General features: G+C 42.8%; 1 protein-coding gene across 4 annotated transcripts in view; it reads right to left on the bottom strand.

Annotated features, from left to right (window-relative positions):
• LOC148025524 (chloroplastic group IIB intron splicing facilitator CRS2, chloroplastic-like) overlaps positions 1-25,300 on the bottom strand; it is a 61,696-nt gene that overhangs the window by 8,336 nt on the left and 28,060 nt on the right. For 2 of the 4 annotated variants that reach the window (XM_087692700.1, XM_087692699.1), the window contains exons 2-4: positions 23,969-24,053; positions 23,800-23,867; positions 21,275-21,325 (exon numbers count right to left, since the gene is read on the bottom strand). In XM_087692700.1, coding sequence (XP_087548826.1) covers positions 21,275-21,325; positions 23,800-23,867; positions 23,969-24,053 — 204 coding nt within the window. Of the gene's footprint in view, positions 1-21,274; positions 21,326-23,799; positions 23,868-23,968; positions 24,054-24,195; positions 24,297-25,300 lie in introns of all 4 variants that reach the window. The other 2 variants (XM_087692701.1, XM_087692702.1) reach the window with 2 other exon arrangements.

The raw sequence follows: 25,300 nt of genomic DNA, 5'->3' as shown, positions 1-25,300 counted from the left end.
TGCATAAGCAACTTAAGATGGAGCACATGACAGAGGGTGATTCTCTAGATGCATACATTACACGTGTCAAGGACATCACAGAGTAGCTTACTAATATTGACGAAATAATTCCCAATGCCTCTCTTGTATCTACAGTCTTGGCTGGTCTACCTGATACTTATCAGAGTTTTTCCACTACACTTTACTTACTTGCAAAAGGAGATAACAATGCATACACATTTGATGTGTTGGTATCATTGTTATTGCAAGAAGATCAATCAAGGGTGAATCGCTCTAACATAATTCTAGACAATCAATCATTTGCAGCCAACCATCAAAACAAAGGGCAGCCATGGTAGCCCTCAAACTCAATGAATAAAGGCAAAGCAGCTTCTTCTATGGACTGATCAAGCACCAAGAATGATAGTGCTAAGAAAAAGAGATGGATTTATTATAGAAAAAAGGGGCATATTATTGAAGAATTCAAAAAGAGGATGGCAAGTGAAAAGAAGAAACAATCGAACATAAGTGTTGCTAAAAATTTAGCAAATACAAAGGATGCAACCGCACATTTAGCAAGCTTGGACATTAGTCAGTCTTTTGCTTCTATTATGCGTTGTTTGTATAATGCTTCTTCACATGAACATGGTCTTTCAATGGCTGGAAATTGCAGCATATGGTATTTTGATAGTGGAGCTTCCAAGCCATAACGTCCTTTCATGACCTGTTTGTATCATATGTAAATGTACAAAAGGGGAAATCCATTGTATGTGCAAACATTGCTTTATATGAATCCAAGGCATTGGTCAAATTCCCACTATTGCAATAGATGGGGAAAACTATCATGCTTGAAACGGTCTTGTATGTGCCAGGTATAAAGAAGAATTTGCTTTCAATTTAAGCCATTACATATGCTGGTTTTGTAGTTAAATTTCACATGGATCGATGCAATGTCTATGAGTGTAGTGATGGGAATGCCTTCATTGCCACTGGTACATTGTACAATGGACTCTATCAGCTTGATTTATATGAGAGGAGAGCATCAGAGGATGCATTACAAGTTGATGCAACCATTGTGGATGACACCAAGTTATAGCATCCACAGTTTGGTCATCTTAATTATGGCAGTTTGCTTCACCTAAAAAGCAAAAATATAATGCTTAATCTCCCTCTGTTAAAATGACCTAGAGATCCTCCGGGAGCTGGTGACATCCCTTGAAGCGACTATAGTAGTAGGTGACAGCAGTTTGGGGGCTGTCTCAGCCAAACAAACATCATATCCTGCATGTTTCATCAATGGACACAGCTTTCATGGATGTCTAAACATGGCAACAGCTGTTTTCTTCCATTTTCTCACAATGGAAGTTTGAGTTTGTTAGCGATCAGATTCCTGGCCGTACAGTACAGCAGCCTGGTCGGACTGACCAGTCGGACTGCCATGTGGCAGTCCGACCTGTACTGGTCAGTCGGCTGCACTTAATGCAGCTGACCTGCATATTCTGGGCGCATTTTGGCTGGCTATTTATTGCCGATGTTCTGCACAGTTTTTCACAGTTCTATTTGCAGATTTCAGGCTAGAGATTGTGCAGACTGCAGAGCAGACTTCGAGGTGAACAGCAGGTTGCATCGTCGAGGTGGAGACACGCAGTCCTGCGCACTGTGCCCGTGTACATATCTGCATATCTTTGTATACAGCACACTTCATACAGCAGATCTTCATCTTCCACTGTCTCTTTCTCTCTCTCTCTTCTCTCTACGTTCTCTCTCTCTCTCAGTCTTGGTCCCACGCTTCCGCATCGCTGCACTCTGACATAGTATCAGAGCAATAAAGAAGGGCTGACTGAGTGAAGAACCTACCTGAAGAGGAGATTCCATCGCGACACAAGGCTGCGTTTCCAGCGTTCGAGGGCAAGCGGGAGGGCTACGCATCGGAACAAGGCTGAAGTGAGCATGGGCGCACGGGAAAGGAGTCCAATTGGTGGATTTGCTACTGTTTACTGCTGTTTGAAGAGAAGAAAGGCTGAGTTTTCAGCTTTCAAGTGCAGGTTTTGCTTTTTCATCGCCTCCAGCGGGTGAAGAAGGTACAGGACGCAGAAGAAAGAGCCCTAGCAGGCTGCGTTTTCACAGTCAGAGGGGGCTGCTTTTTCGTTTGTGAAGGCATTACAAGTGAAGATGTCTACAGAGATTGACTTGGAGTTCCACACGATCATGGATCGGAAGGTGCCTGTCTTACCGGCTCTTCCCGCAGATCAAAAGCTCGATGGTGACAATTACCGCATCTGGCGCGTGATGATGTTGGCCATTCTTGAGTCTTACGATTTGGCGGAGCTTGTGCAGGAGGAGATTGACCGGCCCTCGGTGAGAGATGAGTCCAAACTCTCTTCCGATGCTCGTGCGGAGTTGGCCGGATTCATTCTTTTCTTTTTCTGTCTTGTACTACAGCCATGATAGCCCACATCGAGCACTTGAAGGTGGCTCGGGAGATATGGCTGGAGCTTGACCAGATGTATAACCGGATGACCCTTATGAAGCGGGTCTCTTTGGAGGTGCAGATGCGGACCTTGTCCGTGAACAAGTCTTCTTCGTTGCGGGAGCACATCAACAAGCTTGGACAACTTCAAATGTAGGTTCAGAATGCTGGGAAGCAGATTTCCTCCGAAGACATGGCGATCATACTCTTGTCCCAGTTGCCGCCACGATTCGGTGCTTTCTACTCTGCCCTTATTGCTTCGGGGCGTAAGTGTACTCTTCGGTGGGAAGAGTTGGTTCCTATGGTCTTGGACCAAGAGGAACAACTGAAGGGGCAGCATGCTTCCAAGTCGGAAGCCTTGACAGGTCAAGCCTCTCAGAAGAAGGGAAAGGACCAAAAGAAGAAGGAGGACAACAAGTCAAAGAAGGACAAGGAAAAAAAATCCACATGCCATATTCGTGGTAAGACTGGCCATTGGAAGAAGGATTGCCCCGACAAAGACAATAAGGATACCAACAAGAAGGACTCGAAGAATTCTGGAGCGGTAGCTGCACCCTCATCAGCTGCGTTTCTTCATCTAGCGGTCATTGAGGACTCTACACCGAATGCTTCTGATGCTGCGATGACAGCTCCCCAAGCTCGAGAGTGGATCGTTGACAGTGGTGCCTCCCGGCACATGACTCCCTCATCAGTTGGTGTTGCCCAGCTGCGACCTTCGCGTGGGCAAATTCTCATTGGAGATAGCTCTTCGGTGTCTATTACAGGACGGGGTGAGATGCAGCTTATTCCAGATGGACGTGGTGGTACTCATACCTCAGAGGTCTTACATGTGCCAGGTTTAGGATATCATCTACTTTCGGTTCATAAGATTTGTTCACTTGGACTTTTGGTGGAGTTTGACAATGATTCGAGGCAAGTCCGTGATCGTGCGTCAAGGAAGGTTCTCTCATTAGGATATGAGGAGAAAGGCATCTACAAATTGACGCCTTCTACCGCTCTCCCTACTCTTCTTCTTACCTCACAGACACAGTCAGAGCTATGGCATGCTCGGTTTGGTCACCTCAACTATGATTATCTTCGGAGGGCGTCACGTAGACAGCTTGTTCGAGGGTTGCCGGACATAGTGGTGAGCCAGCAGCCATGCGTCTCCTACATTCGTGGAAAGCAGCATAGGGATGCGATTCCCAACAAAGCTTCGCGGCGGTCTACTTCACCAATGGAGCTTGTATCTACGGATCTTTGTGGCCCTATGAGGAACGAGTCCTTGAAAGGGAGCTCGTACTTCATGTTGATCGTAGATGACTACAGCAGGATGATTTGGGCCTATTTCTTGGCGTTGAAGTCAGAGTCTTTCTCCCACTTCAAGGATTGGCTTCTCCTTGAGGAGAACCGCTCGGGCCGGCGATTGAAGTCCTTGCGATCCGACAAGGGTGGTGAATTTGATTCTAACGAGTTTGCTCGTTTTTGTACAGACAAAGGCATTCACCGGGAGTTTGCTAACACCAACACTCCTCAAGAAAATCGCATTCTTGAACGAAAGAACCAAAGTGTAATCGAGATGGCGTGCACCATGATGGAGCACCAACAGACACCTCAGTTTCTGTGAGCCGAGGCTGTGGCTACTGCAGTCCACATCCTTAACCGATCTCCCACTTCGGCCGTTGATGGGATGACACCTTTTGAGGCTTACTTTGGGACTAAGCCCGATGTTTCTTATTTCAGGGTTTTTGGGTGTGATCCCTTATGTTCACATTCCCAAGACTCATCGTGATAAATTTGAAGCAGCTTCCCGAAGACAGGTGTTTGTTGGCTACAGTTCTCAGTCCCAAGGCTATCATTTGTATGATCCCGTCAAGCGAGATGTGTACACCAGTCGAGATGTGCAGTTTGTGGAGGTTCCGGCCATAGTAGCGGGTGAGGAGCATCCCGTTCTTGGCGATCCAAGGGAGAGTTGGGCTCCCGAGACAGTTCCTTTGGAGCCCCCGCCTTTTGATTCTAATTCTGTTTCCGATACAGAGTCTACTGTTCCACCGGTCACCCCTTCAGCTGATGAGGTCCGGCCTCCTCCTCGTTGGGCTCGTGCCACACTCCGAGATTCAGGGATCGAGGGGGTCCCTGAGGAGTGGGGACCGCAGGATGGTCCGCGGCGGTCACAGAGGCACCAGGCACATTCTACGGAGCTTGTTTGCTCTAACTATTGTTTAATGACCCGTGTTATGCAGGATCGAGAGCCCACCTCCCTGAAGGAGGCTTTACAGTCCGCACCGTGGAAGAAAGCTATGGAAGCCGAGTTGGAGGCTATTGAGAGGAATGGCACTTGGTATCTCGTGCCTCGCCCCTCGAATAAGAAGGTGATTGGCATCAAATGGGTCTTCAAGACCAAGTACCTTAGCGATGGTTCTTTGGATAAGCACAAGGCTTGCCTTGTTGCTAAAGATTTTGCACAACGCCTCGAGATTGATTGTCATGATACTTTTGCTCCCACTGCTCGTATGGTGATTATTCGAGTTGTTCTTGCCTTGGCTGGCCATACGCAATGGCCTGTCTACCAGTTGGATGTGAAGTCGGCCTTCCTTAATTGTGATTTGAAGGAGGAGATCTATGTAGAGCAGCCTCCTGGCTTTGGCTCTTCAGATGGGCAAGTGTACAGGTTAAAGAAGGCCTTGTATGGCCTCAAGCAGGCTCCGCGTGCATGGAACGAGAAGATTGACTCGATCCTTCAGTCACAGTTGGGATATCGGCATTCCAAGGCCAATCCGCAGCCTTATGTGCACACTTCCGAGGTTGGTTGTGTGCTTTTTGTGTTGTATGTTGACGATTTGATTGTCACAAGTGATCATGCACAGAAGGTCAAAGAGACGAAGGCAGCTTTACCTCAGGTGTTTGAGATGACGGACTTGGGTCTTCTCCACTTCTTCTTGGGCCATGAGATTTATCAGTCTCACAGGGGGATTTTCATCTCTGAGCAGAGATATGTATAGCAGCTCTTGGTTTCTTTTGCGACGGAGGATTGTCGGACCATTTCTACTCCTATGGATCCGAACTGGAAGGCCACTTCACATTCAGATTCTCCCTTGGCGGATGCTCCCCGCTATCGTTAGTTGATTGGATCATTGATTTGGCTCCTCAACACTCGTGTTGATCTTTGTTTTGCTGTTGGTCTCTTGGCGGGGTTCATGAGTGAATCTCAAACGGTACATTGGCAGGCTGCCCAGAGGATACTTCGGTATTTGAGGGGGACATCTGACTTAGGGATTCATTATCCAGCAAGCACAAGTGGTTCAGATCTTGTACTTGCAGGTTGGAGCAACTCGGATTGGGCTGGTGATGTGGACCACATACGGTCTACTACAGGCTACTGTTTTACCTTAGGTGCAAGTGTTATCTCTTGGAGTAGCAAGAAGCAGCCCACGGTAGCCCTTTCATCTACTGAGGCGGAGTATCGGGCCACGTCTTCCACCACATGTGAGGCTGTGTGGCTTCGGATGGAGAAGCTTGGCTGCCCCCAGACTCCTCCCACTTTGCTGCAATGCAACAATGAGAGTTGCATTGCCTTGGCACGGAATCCTGTTTTCCATGCCCGGACGAAGCACATAGAGATCCAGTACCACTTCATCAGGGAGAAGCTTCTGGATGAGACCATAGCTGTGGAGTATTGCAAGACGGAGGACAATCTTGCAGATTTGTTTACGAAGGCGCTTCCCTAGGCTCTACTTCGGAGACATGCCAGATCCCTCAGACTTCTGCCCCGTCCAAGCTCTGAGAGGGGGTGTTAGCGATCAGATTCTTGGCCGTACAATACGGCAGCCTGGTCGGACTGCCACGTGGCAGTCCGACCTGTACTGGTCAGTCGGCTGCATTTAATGCAGCCGACCTGCATATTCTGGGCGCATTTTGGCTGGCTATTTATAGCCGATGTTTTGCACAGTTTTTCAAAGTTCTGTTTGCAGATTTTAGGCTGGAGATTGTGCAAACTGCAGCGGACTTCGAGGTGAACAGCAGGTTGCATCGTCGAGGTGGAGACACGCAGTCCTGCGCACTGCGCTCGTGTACATATTTGCATATCTTTGTATACAGCACACTTTATACAACAGATCTTCATCTTCCGCTCTCTCTTTCTCTCTCTCTCCTCTCTGCGTTCTCTCTCTCTCTCTCAGTCTTGGTCCCACGATTCGGCATCGTTGCACTCTGACAGACTTTTCTCTCTATTCAGCATTCTATCTCTTTCTCCAACCATTTCGCAGTCTTGCTCCAAAGATCTCAATATTCTAATCCTTGGAGGCTGAGAAATTGTTATTTTCTCTACTGTAAACCCTAAGTTACAACAAAAATTAGGATTTGACAGCAACCTCGAGAAGCATAGAAAGAGATTGAAGCCTCAAGACTTGAATTTTCAAGGCTAAGAATTAATTCTCACCAAAATTCAAGTGAAGGACCAGCCAACATTCGAAATTGGGACAAATTTCATTTTCCAAGGAGTCGATGAAGGCCATTGCTCTAGCAAATCAAGGGGCAAATCAAATTGAAGACTTGCTGGTCATTATTGAAAACAAGGGGCTTTTGGATTGCACAAATTGAAAGAATCCCATTATATTCGAATTCAATTGCAATTAATGATAAAGAAATACCAAAAGGGGCGCTAGTTTTGGGGCTAACAAGGTGTCCAATGTCCAAGATTGATTGGTAACTGTTTGTGTTTCAACATTTCATTAATTATTGCTTGAACCACCCCTCCATGAAAGGAAGGTTGATCTCATAGTTCCATTGCCGGGGTATTATCAAATCCTTTGAATAGGTGGCTCAAGGCACCTAATTGCAGGTCAGAAGCTTTGTGTTATTGCTGAAATTGTGCTCAGCTGCTGATTACACCAAGGGAGGCAACTTCACAAAGGCATCTAAAATTCGTAAGGCAACCGAATTTTTTAAGGAAAATATATTACAGCGGTGGTCTACACTTCTTATTTAGGGAAGAACACTGACTACTTGGGTTAAGTTCAAGCAAATGTGTGCTTCAAATTGGTTGACAAGCAAAGCCATTGTCGCAGTTGGTCTATACGAGGGGTGGTATGGTTTTGGCTACAATAACATGCGGACCAAGAAGCTTGATGAGAAGAGAGAGAGAGAGAAAGAGAGAGAGAGAGAGAATCAACAAATATCTCAAGCCCGTGCGTGTCAGATGGGCAAAGTATGGTTGCACCATACATTCTGATAGCTAGAGCGATTGGAAGAAACGAGGCATCATCAACATCCTTGTTTCTTCACCTCTTGGCACATTCTTCTTGCGGACCATGGATGCGAGGCAAAGAGGACAAAGAACTATAGACGCATTCATATATTCACATATTCACCAAGCTATAATTAAGGTAATCTTTTTTGGGTTTATGATTCAATGATTCGTTACTCATTTTATGTTTCAATATTCACAAACCACGGTTCATTTTATCTCTTCAAAAACCTCTGGCTCTTCATTCTCCATCATGATTCATAAATCTCTATCTCCATGATCCATGATTCCATCATAACTCAACCCTATCCCCTCTTTCACTTGTGCCATGTAGGTTGGTGTAACCAAGATGGTGCAAGTAGTCACCGACAATGCTTCCAATTGTCGAAGGATGGGCCGCTTGCTTGAAGCGGAGTTTCCATTCATTGTATGGACCCCACATGTCACCCGTTGCATTGATCTCCTCATGGAAAGCATAGGGTCATTGGAATGGATAAGGAAGATTGCTGGGGGCGCTTGTCTCATAGTAGATTTCATTACCAAGAAGGTAAAGGTCTTGGCTATCTACCACACCTACAATGATATAGAGTTAAAGAAGCCCTCCAAGATCCATTTTGCTGCCATGTGGTTGCTTTTAAAGTGACTATACAACGTGCAAAACAAAATTCAGCAAGCCATGGTCTCGAAGGAGTTCCAAGGCGTGGTTACAAGAGGAGTCCCTCTCAAGCAAGGAGGAGGAGAAAGCCATCCAGAGGCTTTGCTTGAGAGAGGCATTTTGGAATGATGTACGAGCACTAGTCATTGGTATTACCCCCTTATATAGGGTCCTACACATGATTAATATAGAGAGTGCCACCTTGGGGCTTCTCATTCACTTCATGAGGAAGGCCATTGAAGAGATCAAGGCATGCAAAGTACTAGATGCGGAGGACCCAAAGTGACTACACTTGTTTTTGCATAAGTTAATTAAGTTTAAAGTAAAGAGTTTTCATTTTCAAATTTGAATGACTAAACTAAATGTTGTTTTGTAATGTAGTGTTGATATATTGGATGCCATGCCAAGGCATGATGACATCCTTTACTTAGTGGAGAAAATATGAAAGTGCATGAGAAGACCTATCCACAGATTGGCTGCCCTCTTACATCCTACTTATAAAGCTCCACCCCTTTTCATGCACCAAGAGTTGGCAGCCAATAGAGATGCCTACCTCTCGAAGGCATTGGATGAAGACCAGCATGTAGCATTCTTACAAGAAATCATCAATTATAGTGACCAAAGATGAAACGGTTTTGCAAGCACTCTATCATGGAAGAGTCTCTCTAGTCAAGCATCTTTTTTGGTCAGAATCTTTTGGATATCAAGTACCCACTATCCAAAGAAATTGCCCTTTGCTTGCATAAGTAAGTTGTAAGTACCCACCTGTAAGTTGTCACCTAAAGCTGAATTGTTGTGTGATCATTGAATTTGAATTCTGTCTAACGTAGGATTGTCCGGTTGGGGTGTGTGAGAGAAGCTGGTCAACATATTCTCTCATTCACACCAAGATCCGAAATAAGTTGAGCACACGGCAATTAGAGCGACCAATTTATTATCACTCTAACTTGCGTATACTTCGAACTATGCATGAGATGCCCATGGCTAAGCAGGTATGTTAGAACTTAGAAGTAACAAGTTGTATTCCACTTATTACATATTCTAAATAATGAGTTAGATTCTGAATATGCAAATTATCATTTTATTTCAATTCCGTGAATGTTGATGAGATCAAGTTAAGGAGGGCTACCTTGAAGAGTGTCAACAAGGAGAAAAATGAGGAGCAAGAGGCCATCTTCAAGAATCTCTACATGGAATTGGAGGAGATCGAGCATCAAGTCTCATGCACGCGTAGGGGCCATCAAGTTGTTGATCGAGTTGCGAGCACTAGGACCAACCCTACACCAGCCATCAAGACCTATGGGAGGCGAGACTTTGAGAGTTCCTCTACTATACGTGCAGTTGTTGTAGAGGATGCTCCAACTAGGCAGCATGAGTATAATGATGATGGGAATGTTTTAAGTGATGGTGACTTTGATCCATCTGAGGCCACTTCTAGTGAGGGCTCCTCTCCACCTTCCGATGTGTCTAAGCCTGATGATGAGGAGTCCTCATGAGTCTAGACATTTTGTACTTAGTCCATTTGTCATTATACATTTTGAGTCCTTTCATGAGCATTTGCGATTGATGTATCTTTTTGGAGCACTCAATACACGACTCTAGTTTCTGACTCTTTGAACCTATATGACATTGCAATTGTTTTCTAAACTCTAGTCTCTAATTGATGAAACTTTATGACGATTAATCTATCTTTAAGTTGCACATTTTATATATATTCTTACATACATACATATCATAGTTGTCAGGTACGAAAGGTACGATACGGTACGGTATGATAAAATACGGTAGTAATTGGTACCTTATGATTTTATAAGGTACTGTACAATATTAGCACGAAAAAAATTAAGATGATTTTTTAAATAACAAAAATCATAAATCATTAAATGATAGATCATAGAATACATGTTTAAAGTCAAAATAGCCATTTCATTACAAAATAAGATGAATACATGAGGGTGACCATCGCAATCGGCGGTCACATGGGCTAGCCACTACGCAAAACATGCGATACAATTACAGTCTAGTATATCTGATACAAAAAAAAGGACCTATGTCATATGAATCTATGATGAAGCATCACTATCAGCATCATCATCATCATCAGAACCATCTGAGTGCTCATCAAGAGAGTCTAAAGATGACTCCTCAGCATCCAATGATGAGACACACTCATACTCATCCTCACTGATGAGGTTACCATCATCATCGAATGATGGCTCCCTAGGTGGCGGCTGTGTAGGCAAGGGGGGGATATCATCATGAGGCACAGGATCTGAGCTACTAGGCCCCGCCTTACATATATCTCCAAGCCGCTCGAACCACCCCTCCTCGATGATGGAGGGCGTCGAATGACCATGCCCCTGCTACCAACCTACTCGAACTCCTCGCCCACGAGCAAGCTGACTGCTGCTGCTATAGACTCTCTATAGAGCTCTGTGAAAATCATCTCCTCCTCCTCGTCCACCTCCTTATGTATACTCGCAAGAGTGTCGCCCGTCAACTTGAATGTATCAACATTCACCTACATAATGCAGTGATGCACATAAGATTGATCATTGTAAATGCTAAAGTCTAAATTGTAAAGTATAAAGTGTAAACTTCAAAGTTCAAAGTTTCAAAGTTAAAACAACAAATTTTAAATGTTATGGTTTAATGTTTAAACTTTACCTGCTTCGGACTACCCATGCCCATCATAGCCCTCATCATGCGTAAGTTAGTGCGGCAATAGACTAGCCGCTCTAACTGTCGTATGCTAAGCCAATTACGAATCTTTGTATGAATGAAAGAATAGGCACTCCAGTTTCTCTCACATGCATCCGAAGAGCAATCATGGGCAAGGACCCTCATGGCTAAGGGCTAAAGGGTCTCCAATGCGTATCCAAAGTTTTGCCACCAAAATAAAGGCTTCACAAGTGATTCTCTCCTCCAACAAGTGGGAGAAGCAAAAACCACATACCCTCTCTGATCTGCATAGCATCCTAACTCCTCTACCACTACATTGTGGTCATCCACAGGGGCCACACGAGTCAAATAAGCAAGCTGGTTTAAACGGAACTCTCTATCATCCATGACCGCCGGTGACTTGTAGACCAGATGTACCAATGCGGCAAAACCATGGATGGGCTTACACATCCACGTCCATCTCCTCTCTGCTATCTCTAAAACATGTGCACGTTGTGTCTCTGTGATCACTATACAAGCACGTGCCTCCGCCAATGCCGCTCTAAAGAAGTGAACGAAAGTCCATGGTAAACCCCTCGCTATCGCTCATACATAACACCCTATAAAAGGGAGTCACGACAATGACAACGGCACAGACTTTTTGCCAAAACTACTCATTAAGGCACAAGCGTTACGTAGCTTTGGCCTCCTCTATGTCATACTCATCCCACTCATTTCATAGAGTGGACACCACTATCTGGCGCAAGTCGACCGCACCTCATCAAGATGCTCCAGCAATAACCACATGTAAGCAAAGCAACTTGAAGCAAGCTTTTTCAACTCCAATGTGCTATACTCATGATACATCGCAAGCACCTTTACCTTTACCGTGAAGAATGTGACCACTGATGTAGCTTTGCGGACCACCCTCTTCACCCACTTGAGCTTCCTAATGTCCTCTATGAGTAAGTCCAAACAATGACTTGCACATGGAGTCCACACAATCGTAGGGAACTCGGCCTCAAGCAAACGGCCCATGCACCAACAATTCCATGCATTGTCGGTAACAACTTGCACCACATTTGAGGGGCCCACCTACAACCACAATTTATAAATTACAAGTTATGTATAAATCAAATTTCAATTATAAATCATGATATTATCATAATGAAAGAAAGTGAAACAAATTTAAAACGCAAATTGCAATGTATACCTCAATGATGGCTTGTCGAATGTGGCGGTAGATAAATGCACCCGTCGTGTTTCCCCCCACTTGCCGATATCTACGGCCCGCAAAAAGTAAGTGCCAAGTGGACATGAGACGAGTATGTTGATGATGCCCCGTTTCTTACGATCACTCCATCTGTTGGTGAGAATGGAGCAACCATATTTTATCCATACGGCCCGAAAAGGATCAAGGGCTCTATCAATCCTCTCCTTCTCTTCATCAATCTTTCTCGTCCTCATGTCGTTGTATGTGACACCAATCCATCCTTCACATGGGCCCACATTGGCAATGGCTTTTACCATCTTCTTTCATTGCTCTTACTTTAGGACATTGAATGCAAGATTGCACTCAATCACCGTGCGTGCAATTTCAATGTCCGCAAATCATTGCCTTTCTCTAAGAAAGGCAACCGATCCACGCACATGACCGGGAACTTGAGAAAGGGACGATTGTCTCTCTAGCACCACATGGGTCTCCACTCTTTGTCTTTTACCGGAGCCAGATGCGGATGTGGAGCCCCCACCACCAATGGCAAAGGCCTCTGCCGCATCGGCTTAGGGTTCGCCCACATTGGATACTTCCTCGTTAGTAGGCATAGGAGTTGGTGCCGATAAGCCACTTCCTCCTCCTCTTGTGGATCCCCCTCTCATCTTGGTGAGAATCTCCTCTGCAATGTTTTGAGGGATCTCCTTGCATGGAGAACCTTGCCCCCCTGTCTTGGAAAGATGTTGAAGAAGCCAAGTTGCACCACTTGAATCTCCTTGCACGGAGCAACTTGCCCCCCCGTCTTGGAAAGATGTTAAAGAAGCCAAGTTGCACCACTTGTATAGCGCTTCCCGCAATACTTGCATGTCCAATGGTGGAAGTTGGATTTCTTTGTGTCTCTCTCCACATGGATCGCATGCAAATTGAAGGCCTCGTGCTTCTCACAAGTCATAGTGCCGATGAAGGATAAAGAGGCCGAGAGAGAGAGATGCTTGAGTCTCAACTCTTAAAAGTTGAGAGGGAGACTTGAGAGGCCCAAGGGTTGGGGTAAAGTTGAAAGAGCAAGAGTGAGAGAGAGGGGATGGGAGATGAGAATGGCAAACGCTTTGATAGGGTGCGGGATAGAGGGGATGGGAGATGAGATTTGAGAAAGGCAAATCCTTCAATAGAGTGCGGGAAAGAGGAGATGGGAGGTGAGATTCGAGAATGACAAATCACAAGTCATTCAAGAATCAAGATCCAAGAGAGGAAGATGAGAATGGTAAGTCATGAGTGCTTGCTGAATTGGTGTGGAAGCATGGAGGAGAGGAGCACCCTTTGTAGATGAGAAAAGGTCAAAGTTCAAACACTCAAAGAGAGGTCAACGGTCAAAGAGAGAACTGCCAGCTAGAAGGAATCCAAAGAGGGCTAGGGAGGGGAGTGCATGGCTGAAAAAGGAAGTGGAATGAGGTATCCAAGGCTTCCCACCCCCCAAAAAGTGCCACGCAGGCAGGCGGAGTAAAAGTGGGGGCGCAAAAAACGCGGGACGCGGGATCCAAGTGGCGCAGGTGATGGCCCAAATAGGCCCAAAAATTTGTACAGATACGTACAATTTGTAACATACGAACCTGTCCGTACGACGTAAGAAGGCAACTATGACACACACACACACACACACAGATATATATATCTATATATATAATTTTACATGTATTTTTTAATGAACGTACAAAACAACGTATTTTATTTTTGAAGTTTTTGTGTATGTTTTGTACCGCACTAGTTCACGTACGAATCGTATCATATTAAAGGTACCAAACCAACCTTGGAGGAAGTATCATGTATGATGTATCTTTTTAATAGTTTATTGAGTACTCATTGGTAATTGCTCGATACATTAGTCTAGACTCCATATTCAAATTTCGGCTTCAATTATGACTCATAAGTCTCGACTCTCAATTTTATATTTGTATGTACTATTAGCCTTTCCACTTGGACATTCTCTCTTTCATGATGCTTTGATATGTTATTCAACCTTGATAAACTTATAAATTATTGCTCTTGACCTTTTTAAAGTTTAATCATTAGAGTTTTAACTTTTCTTGGTTGTGTACAATGTGCTCAAGTCTTATTTACAGCATTGATTGGTCTTAATATATCTCACACCATTGATTAGATATTTAAAGTGTGCTTTAGAGTGTCTTTGAACACTAGTGAAGTTGTTTAATGCATAATTATTTTAAATATGTTAAATTTTATCTATTTTTTCATTTTCTATTTCCTCATTCCTAGAATGGGCCTCTCCCATTTCAACCGCATTTTCCATTCCCGTTACTGTTTTCCATTTCCCATTCCATGTGGCTATGCTAGACAGTATTTTGCGAAGTTTCAAGACTATTCACCAATGGATACCACATGGATAGAGGAGGATGACTTGGCAAACCATCCTCAGTTATTGCAACTTTACCTTGATGCTTTCCAGTTAGAGCCGACTTTGGATCAAGCTTAGTCAGGTTCAGTAGAGCAAGGGTCCAAAGTATTACCTAATGTTCATGAGGAAGCTAGCACCTGTACTCCTCAGTGATGGACAGCTCTAGGTGTAGTGGATCTTGAATGTATTAGCATACATTCAAAGTACTCTAGTTGACAGTATGTTTGTAAAGGAATCACTATTCAGTGTACTAGTCACTCTGTTTAGTATGCATATGGTATGGTTTATTATCTACAACTCTAGAACTATACACTTGCATCACTTTATGCTCGGTGTAGCATCAGTTATAATCAGCATTGGATCATTGATTTTTTAACATTGTAGACTATTTATCTTATATTGATTTGCAATAAATGGTCATTGATTTTTTAGTGGTATTCAACTGATTCTATGGACAGCAGTGTTGAGCTGAAACATGCATTACTTGCTGATTAGCCTCTTAAACAACCCCAAAGCATACTAAAAAATGCTCTTTTAGAGTAAAAACCCTAAAATGAGGAGCGGTTCAAGAGAGTTCAGTGGAAACCCTAAAACGGGGAGCGGTTCGAGAGAGCTCAATGGAAACCCTAATTTTTGGGGCGCCCTTCCACATCTATAAATAGACAAGCTGCCCCCATTCAAATTCATTCCATTTGTGCAGGTTTCTCACTCCATATGCAGATTTCAGCCATCAACCTCCTCCCAAGTGGCTGTCCAGCCCTCAAGACTACTGCCACTCCATCTGTGTTTGCTCCATACTTACGTGAGCTGCTGGCGACATCATCATCTACTGCGATCTGATTATCCAGTCATCACCAACCACATCAAACACTGTTTCAGTCTGCTGCTTACAGCAAACAATGTGCAGTTTCCATCCTAGAATCGGTGGTACACTGTTGAGTTTACCAATTTCCAAGCTCCAAACTGCTGTGTTTTGGTGAGCAGCCTGCTGCCATTCACCATTCAGCACTCCTACACTCCGACTAGTGGTCACAAACTTGGGATCCCTCTCCCGTGGACGTCACACTCTGACATTGCTCTACCCTTGAGCACATTGTACACTCTTTCATTCATTTACAACATTCATTCACTTCAGAGTTGTGCTCTCTCTCTCCCTTCTTTTGTTTGTGTTTGAGTTTTGAGTTTTGTGTTTAGGGTTTGAGTTTTGAGTTTTGAGTTTAGGGTTTGAGTTTTGCCCTCTGTGTCTGTGTCTGTCTCCTTGTGTTTCTGTCATGGTTGTACACTCTGTGTGTCCTCGGTGCAAACCCTAGCAGTTTTCTTCACAAGCAGCATGTGTTATGATGCCATTGATGTTTCGGTCATGGTTTATGCTATACTATGGTTTGATTTTGTCAAATAAATTGAGCTCATGAGTAATGGATGCATTCCATGATATTCTAGGAATGCTTTTGAGATTCTTTGTGAGCCTTATGCTATGTTATTGTCACCGATAATTTTCAGTATGTGTTTGGCAATCGCATGGTTTAGCAACAATGGCCAATGTTGTCTTGACTATGATACCTTGAGGAAATTCCAATGCAACTTTGCTTTTGATGCATTCAATAGTGCAATCAAGAACGATTGCAAGGACTTCAAGGGAAAGGGCTATCACAAGAATGTGAAATTTTGTGAAGTGCAACTATTTTGTGAAGTTTTATTAAGAGGGAGGGATTCATCAAATATTTAAGTATGTGTTGTACATATGAAGTGCAACTAAGATTATTTCACATTTACGAGCGAAGGACCCAAGCAAATGAGTGGATGTCAAAGGCAAAAGTTATCTTAAGTAATGTTGCACAGATATTAGGTGATATCTGGTGCCAGAAATTGGCACAAGACATTTTATTAGCCATAATCGTCAGTTTTGGTAGCACTAGGGATTTGGTATTTGATGGTACTTAATGCCAATCCAGGGACTAAAAAGGACTCGCGAACACTCCTGAGATGAATTGGCCTAGATTGGTCAAACTAATTTTCTTGGCACTATAATAATTATAAATTATTTTTCAAAATTTAAGGCCGAAATTTAATTTAATTTTGCAAGTGGAAAAGACGTTTCTGAGGCTGGGGGGGGGGAGGGGGCGGCGGTGGGGGAGGGGTCATTCCAACCTCTACAAGCTAAGAGAGACAAAGAGAAGGCTGCCATAGCTACTACAACAGTTGACAAGCCATTTCCAATGAGCAAGAGACCCTCCGAGAGCTGGTGACACACCTTGAAGAGACTATAGTAGTAGATGACAGCAGTTTGAGGGTTGTTTCAGCCAAATAAACATCATATCCTATATATTTCATCAATGGAGACAACTTTCATGGCTATCTAAACGTGGCAGCAGCTGATACCTTTCATTTTCTCACAATGAAAGTTTGAATTTTCTCTCTATTCAACATTCTATCTCTTTCTCCAACCATTTCCCAGCCTTGCTCCAAAGATCTCAGTATTCTAAACCTTGGAGGCTGAGAAATTGTATTTTTCTCTACTATAAACCCTAAGTTACAACAAAAATTGGGGTTTGAAAGCAATCTCGAGAAGCATAGCAAGAGATTGAAGCATAGCAAGAGATTAATTCACACCAAGATTCAAGTGAAGGACCAACCAACATTCGAAATTGGGGCAAATTTCATTTCCCAAGGAGTTGATGAAGGCCAATTGCTCTAGCGAATCAAGGGGCAAATCAATTTAAAGACTTATTGTCATTATTGACAGCAAGGGGCTTTTGGATTGCAAAGGGGATTGAAGAAATCCCATTATATTCGAATTCAATTGCAATTAATGATAAAGAAATACCAAAAGGGACACTAGTTTTGGGGCCAACAAGGTGTCCAATGTCCAAGTTTGAATGGTAAATGTTTGTATTCCAAAATTTCATTAATTATTGCTTGCTGTAATTAAGTTATAATCAGGATGTTACCACCCCTCCATGAAAGAAAGGCTGGTTTCACTAGGCTTATTATCATTTGGGAATTAATCTGCCTGTTATATATTCACATCATTCACTCAAGGGGGTTTTGTTACGCTTTTCGTGTTTCCCCTAAGTTTTGGTGTAAACGCTTCCTTATCCACATACACTTTTTACCTTCTAGCTAGAGAAGGGTTGATTCCCTGTGTGAACACCCGTCAATGGGTGTGGTACTTAGTATGTCACAAGACTGTGACAACTATTACCTTTTTGTTGATTTCTTTATTACATATTTTATTTGGTTTTTCTTTTTGGAAGAATTCCTTTTGAAATCTAAACGCCTGAGTTGCATGGCCAGTATGTGAAACAGATAGGAATGTCTAGTGAGTCAAGACTGGACAGTTAAGGTCCAATATAAGTCTGGAAGAGACTAATGGCACTGTAGATTGACAAGTCTGGAAGAGACTTGTGAAAGTGTATATGGACAAGTGTGTTGAAGAACTAGCCTGAAAGAGACTAGTTCAAAGTGAAGATGGACAAATCTATAAGAGATTAGTCCATGTGGGGTCATCAGTGAAATTCACTTTCAGTTGATCTACATTGTAAATTTGAATGTAGCCATAGTCTGCAAAGATGGTCAGAAGACTAGTGGGATGCAATGGAAGCAACTCCTAAAATTTAGGGAGTTACTATTTTTGGATCCCAGAAACTGTTCGCGTCATTATCTTCGTTTTTGCACGAGGATCAATCCTCTGGTCTGTGCCGAGGTCAAATTCTACACCGAGGATGGAGAATTTTAGACCGGAAGGCTGGAATGGGAAATATCTTCTAGTGATGCCACTTGGCACAAATTTGTGCACTTACCTCTTTAAAGAGGGCTGGCATGCAGTTTTTTGATGGATAGGGGCTCATTTGTGAAAAACAGCTGCAGATGGAGAGCTCTTGAGAGCTGGTCTACCCTATCTATGATGCACAGAGGGCTGAGCTTGCTTCCTACTCTCTCTCTCTCTCTCTCTCTCTCTCTCCCTGACAATATGGTTATGCTGCAGAATCAAGGGCCTTTCTTTTGATTCAGGTACAGCTGTGTGGAAGATGTTGTTTTTGCATGAGGCAAGAGCCTCTTTTCTCCAGGAACAGGAGCAGTTGTTTGCTACCCACAAGTAGGAACAGGTGAGGGTGGTAACCTCACCAAGCAAGTGTCTCAAACAACACTAAATCAGTTTTGATTCTGGACTGTTCAGAGGTTAATTCAGAGCCCAATTGATGTCAGAATCAAGGGGCACTTGCCCCAGATGATGCAAGACAGTGCAGGGAACAATATGAGCTGAGAACAGGTGTCAGAACAGGTCTGAACCAGTAATTACACTGGGCTGAACAGTATAGGGAACAGTATGAGTTGAAAACAGGTCTCAGAACAGGTCTGAACCAGTAATTACAGCAGGCTGAAATGATCAATTCTGCACTCCAACCAAAAGTTTCAGACTTGGGCAGAGTTTCCCCTCCTGGTCGGCTTGTTTTGGGTCAGTAATTGTACTATTATGCTGCCAAATTTCACCCAGAATAGGTGAAAGACAGCCCATTGTACTCTCTTTCTTTTTAAAAATAAAGAAATACCGCAAGGGGCGCCTAACTTAGGGGCCAACAAGGTGTCTGTGTAGCAATAGGAGCATTTTAGCTTCCTGTTTTTCTTCTTGATTCTGTGTCTTTAAGTTCAGGTAAAGTGGGCGACTGTTAATTGGATGAAAGCATTTATATATTTTGGTTGTACACTACCGCCCTTCCCACTGAACAGGCCGGTTACATAGTACCTTAGGGATTGTACTTTCATATCATTCTCACACAGTGGATGTGACATTCCATACTCTCCTCTCTTGCTATTCACCTATTCACTCTCTGTATGTGTGTATGTATGTAATAATGAACCCTAACCTAGCACAACTTTTGTGTCCATGGAAGCAATGGCAAAAAATATGAAATCATGTTGATCAAGATTGTTTGGGACACATTCAATCACACATGCAAAGGTCAACCTTGGGACTTCCAATACATAAACTTATCATGAATGTGTGAAGGCATCCATTCGAGCAAAGCATGAGGATTCACATCCAACCCTATGGGATAACCCAAGTGTTCTCTCTCTCTCTCTCTCTCTCTCTCTCTCTCTCTCTCTCTCTCTCTCTCTCTCTCTCTCTCTCTCTCTCTCTCTCTCTCTCTCTCTCTCTCTCTCTCTCTAGATTAGGCCTTTTCTTATTGGAGCTCCAACGGCGCAGAGTAGTACTATGACGGAATAGGAGGCGACCCCAACCTCATCCACCCCTCCAAAGAGCAATAACAAACTTTTTCAGTGTAGCTGAGCCCCCAACCCCTACTGATAAGTGTCGTCAAGGGACATCATCAAGTGGCATCACAATTGACAGAGCTACAGCATTACACAGAGCACGACGTCCTAGAGTACCTACTCGGCAACATAGGCCATGCCCATATGCGTCACATTCGCATCACGGTTGCTCATTATAGATGCAGATTGGCGTGCTGACTCAGATGGAGGTAGTTTGCAAAGTCTTGGTGGATTCCATAGACTGAGGGGGAGATACTCTACACTCTTTTTAATCTTTTTAAACTTAGTTTTTCCAGCTTTTTCAGTTTCCATGCTTCTCATTCCAATCTACCATGTAGACCTACACATAAATTTTCTGTTCTTCTCTGATGAGAGATGATGATACCAATTGTATTGACTATGGTCTCATAGGCCATTCTGGTCTTTTAGAGATGTTAATAGATCTTATCTTTATCTTATTCTATCTTATCTCTACCTTTTTAGGCCTGAGATGGGGTATTGAGCAACCAAAGTCATCACATGCATTAACATTTAGCTGTACCACATTAGATCCTAATTTCGGTCTCCATTGACAACCTCAAAATGGCTTTATTTGTATTTTAGGCATGTATTTCACATGGTAGGACAAATGCTTCATTGTATTATAAATAACATGATTATACATTTGATTTACTTTTTGTGTTTATGAGTTTTGTATCACAATGTTTGCCGTACACACACAGTGTTCCTCCTCAAATACCCAACCATTCAGTTCCCCCATCCCTTCTCTCCCCACTTAAAATCACTTCTACCCTATGATAGCAATATTTCTTACAAAAGAAACTAAGGCATCCTTCATTTCACCCAATTAACATGCACAATTTCAGGTCCTTGGTACAAAGACACACACAACATTTGACCTCTGGTTATAAGTAAGCAAAAGCTCTAGTCATAAGCAACGAGGGCTGGTCATAAAGCAATGATACTAGTGTATCTTTTGCACACATACCTAGCATACTCTGGTTATAGACTGAGGAGGAATGAACAAAGCACAAGATAAATAGTAAAATACCCAATCCCTACATGTTGCCCTTTAAACAAGTTGAACAAGTATGAGGCTTGGGTAGTAGAAAGTGCAACTCAGCAGCTCAAAAAGGCTTATCCAAATACATCATTGTCCTGGTTGATCTCCTAAGATTGATGTTTATTTCAGTTCGAAAAACTTAATACACCAGGACTGTGAGCAAAAGATTGAACATTAAAACTACCAGTCATCTGAAGCTAGAATGGTAGCTCCTAAATAATGATTAGAAAAACAGATCAGTGTGTGATAGCTTGCTTTAATTTTTTCAAAACTTAAAATGACAACGAACCAATCGAAGTTGAAAGGGATAAAACAAGCCTCATACCACTACTACTCGTTGCCACCGTACACCATAGTGTTTTGCAAGAGGTGCTACCTGTAGCAGCAAGAGAGGCAAGATGTATCATATAATGAAAAGAACAGTAAAACAATTCTGACAAGAGAGAGACCTACATAGTACCAGGTCAAACAGTGTAAGAATCCAGGAGGAAAGATGGTAACGGTCAAATGCAAAAGCAATCCAACCAGGACATCAGCTCCAGCCAAGATACAGAGTGCCCAAGAAAGCACAATGTAAAGAAGTCATTAGCAATCTTTAACTGCCAGAACTAGTGGCAATCACTAGACCCACAGCTATTAAAGTTTGATACACCCGTTCAGTGATCAATGCTAGAACTCTGTTGCAAAAAGGAAGTGATCTTCAAAGATTACATGCCCCCATGTTTCATTTATTTTACAGCAGCTCTGCTGCTAGCGCAATTTCTATAGTACAAAATACCCATGATGCAGGCAGATCATAGGCATGAGACTAATGTAGTGCTTCAAATAGGAATCTGGATGCAAGACCACAAACAAAGAGGCTATGAAGTGCAATGGATGGACTCTTGACAGCAATCCCAACACTTGCATACTCCTGCTGTCTACATAAAATCATGAGTTCCATACACTGGCTTCACTTTAGAATAAACTGCTCAACAATATGACTTGACAGAAGTCTCATTACACAAACCAAAGCTCATTGATCAGAAATAGGTTACTGAGACATTCTGCTCATCTCAAGACATCCGAGCATCTAGCCTCAAGAAAACATACAGTAAATCAAGGCCTTGTCTCACTCTCCACTACATCAGACATGAATTAAAAAACCAGAGAGAACTCATTCAGTAAAGCAAGGTCTTGTCTCTTTCTCCACTACAATAGACATGAATCAAAAATCAAGAGACAAATGCCATGAACACTAGTGATAGCTCACAGAACCCTTTTCTAGAATACCTAATAGTGGGAAGCCTTTGTTCAAAGTTATAGCGTATCTAGCTCACATGTGAATCCTACAAGGCTGATTGAAACACACCCATAACTGGGCCAATTATATATCATTAGCTCACCCAAATCCTTCATCGCAAACTTCTTCTTCAAAAGGTCTTTGACTTCAACAATCCCACTATCACTGTCACCTGTAATAATCAAGTCATCCACATCGATGACTATGATGACTAAACTTACATCTTCCTTTCTCACATAAAGTGAGTGTTCAGCATCAAAAAAATAAAAGCCAATATTAACAAGATACTCTCCGATCTTGTCAAACCATGCTCTAGGTGCTTGATTCAGCCCATAAAGTACCTTCTTTAACCTTCGTACATATGTGGGATCCTCTAAATCCTCATAACCTGCTAGCTGCTCCATATACACCTCTTCTTGCAATTCACCATGCAAGAAGGCATTCTTTACATCCATTTGTTGAAAACTTCAACCTTGGCTACCGCCTCCCATCCAGCATTTTAAAAATCTGACAAGCCCCAAGTTCCCACTTGGTCCCGCAGCAAGTCTAATAACCTAGCACCTGGTGCAAGTTTGACCTGCCATGTTTGCCACATCAATGGGTCAACCGCTACCTGGCATGCAGCCACTCCACAAGTTCTGCCCATGTGACCCTTCTGCCCATGCCAGCGCTGTCTATTTACCAAATATGCTTCGGCTTGTCAGAATATTTACCCAGGGTTTGAAAGGGTCACAAGGTACCTACAATATTCAAACCTGGTCACTTTATTCTTGACCATACAGAATTCTGAATGCACCCATTTGTAAGTTAATTTAATCAAGTTTTCCCAAGAGCTGTTTGCATTAGCAAGTGGTCTATAGGGCTTAATGACTACATGTGTTGCTTGTCACAAAAAGCTCACATATGCATGTTAGTAGGTCAAGGCCTATTTGCAGCATGTAAACTTGTTAATGTCATGTATCGCATGAAAATTGTTGCATTCATTTGAGTGTCGCAACACATGGCTGCCTCATTGTGGAGGTACATCATGAAAGTGCTCGATCCTTGCAATCTGCCAACCTATATTTCCGAATGTGCCACACATTCAATTTGACTCGTTAAATGTTTGCTTGTGGGGGCAATGTGTTCATTGATCAAATGCAAATATCCAGGTTTACCTACAGCTTCAAGTGGGACTCTTAAACATTCGTTACACTTCACCAATTCGACTTGTATCTAGACATTTGGCCTCCCAAGTTCCCAGCTAATGGAAAGGGTATTATTATTATGTATAGTTAAGTTTATGTAAGTTTCATAACTTACATCTACATTACTAAACTCAAGCAATGATAAAAAGTATATACAGAAAGAACAAAACAGCTAAGTTTCTCCACCCCAAAGGATAAAAATATCTAGCAAAGAGATGCAACAAATGACAATATTTAAAAATATCAGCAAAATAACAGCTCTGATGTGCTTTGCTCCAGATTATCAAATTATGACCACAATGACAAAGACCCAGCTCCCTGATTATGTGTCTGCTAAGAAGAGACAGAATCCTGCTTTAGTTATATTGGTATTTAACTTACCGCTTCTCCACTCAAATTGGCATAGGTCTGTGGTTTAATTAGCACCACTGGTGTCCCTGCAATAGTTCCTGAATACAGCCAGTATAAGAACTCTGACCTTCCAATGGGGAAGTTACATGCCAAAATAAGTAACTAAAAAGAAGAGTTAGACTATTACATGAGTAAATACCTTCTCCAAGTAAGCCTTTGTGCAGATGTGTGTTCAATCTGATACCTTCATTGTGTGAAACTGCATCTATCATCTCAAAGCCTATCTGCACAAGTCAAAATATTAGACCCTCTGATAATCAACAGGTAATCCAACAAGCTTCCATTATTTTGTAAGTCATGCATGCATGAGAATTCTCATTGACAGGGGTTTGCATTTGTCGAACTAAAAGTGAAGTAGGAGCTGACCAAATCTAGAGTAGGATGCCATTGTAATGGATCTTTTTCAAGTCAACCATTTGTACAGCTGACATACTTATGCTCTTACAGCAAATGTCTTCAAAATGCAACTGTGTAAGTATGGTGGAATATCAGTTCCAACAAACTTCCATTATTTTGAAATTTGCATGCACTCATTGACAAGTGTTTGCATTTGTCAAACTACATTGAAGTAAGAGCTCACCAAGTCTAAAGTGGAGGATGCTATTGTAACAGATCATTTTCAAACCACCCATCGATGCAACCGATACAGTTCAGATTGTTTATTTTGTATAAAACTCCTTACTTATTCAATCAAGTCCAAAAGAAGACTTCAAACCCCCAAAAGCTTTTCAAAACTTGAGAGTTCGTGTGCAACAAAAGAGGAACACAAACAAGAGAGAGAAAGGGAGAGAGACTGCAATGAAACATGAGAATGAAAAAAGAAAATCTGCATTGAGCTCCAAAAGAATGCTGAATTAAAAAGGACTGATCAGTTACTGCACACTGCCCGAGACATGAATGAGGACACCGGATCAGGCTGATGACAGAAGGTAGCACCGGAAGCTGGAGGAGAATCCCTAAATGTCAGAGTATGCTGAAACCTACAAAGGATAATGATGGCAACCACTAGAAGCAAGCTATATAAAGCCAAAAATACTAGAAACTGGTCGACCTAGTCAAAATAGGCCTAAAAATGCTGGCTGACCTGATCATCAGTGATAGAATAATCAAGAAATGCTGGTTGCCCAACTAAAAAGGCTGATTGCACCATCTGCTAGTGTAAATGCAGAAATCTGATTGAAAAAGAAATGCATGCTCTAGAAAGAGCTGCCTCCTCCATCAAAACACATGAAAGACTAAGTGTCAAAGCTCCTAATGTCCCCATCGGACTCAGATTGAGCCTCACAAGCATGAGATGATCATGCTGAACACTCGTAACTACTAACACCCGCTCTTAGATCTTGGATGTGGCAAAAAGGCCAAAGAAGATGGAATGGATCCAAGGGTGGCAGAAGAAGTGCCAAAGATAAAGTCCATTGATGAAGAAGCTCCTCATGACCCTAGGAAGCCTCCTCGAAAACATAAAGGGGCA

The sequence above is a fragment of the Lygodium microphyllum genome, chromosome 14, assembly GCF_053477565.2.
Source record: "Lygodium microphyllum isolate KBCC chromosome 14, Lygodium_microphyllum_v1.1.10, whole genome shotgun sequence".
NCBI lineage: Eukaryota > Viridiplantae > Streptophyta > Polypodiopsida > Schizaeales > Lygodiaceae > Lygodium > Lygodium microphyllum.
This window is presented reverse-complemented; position numbering and strand designations above follow the sequence as displayed.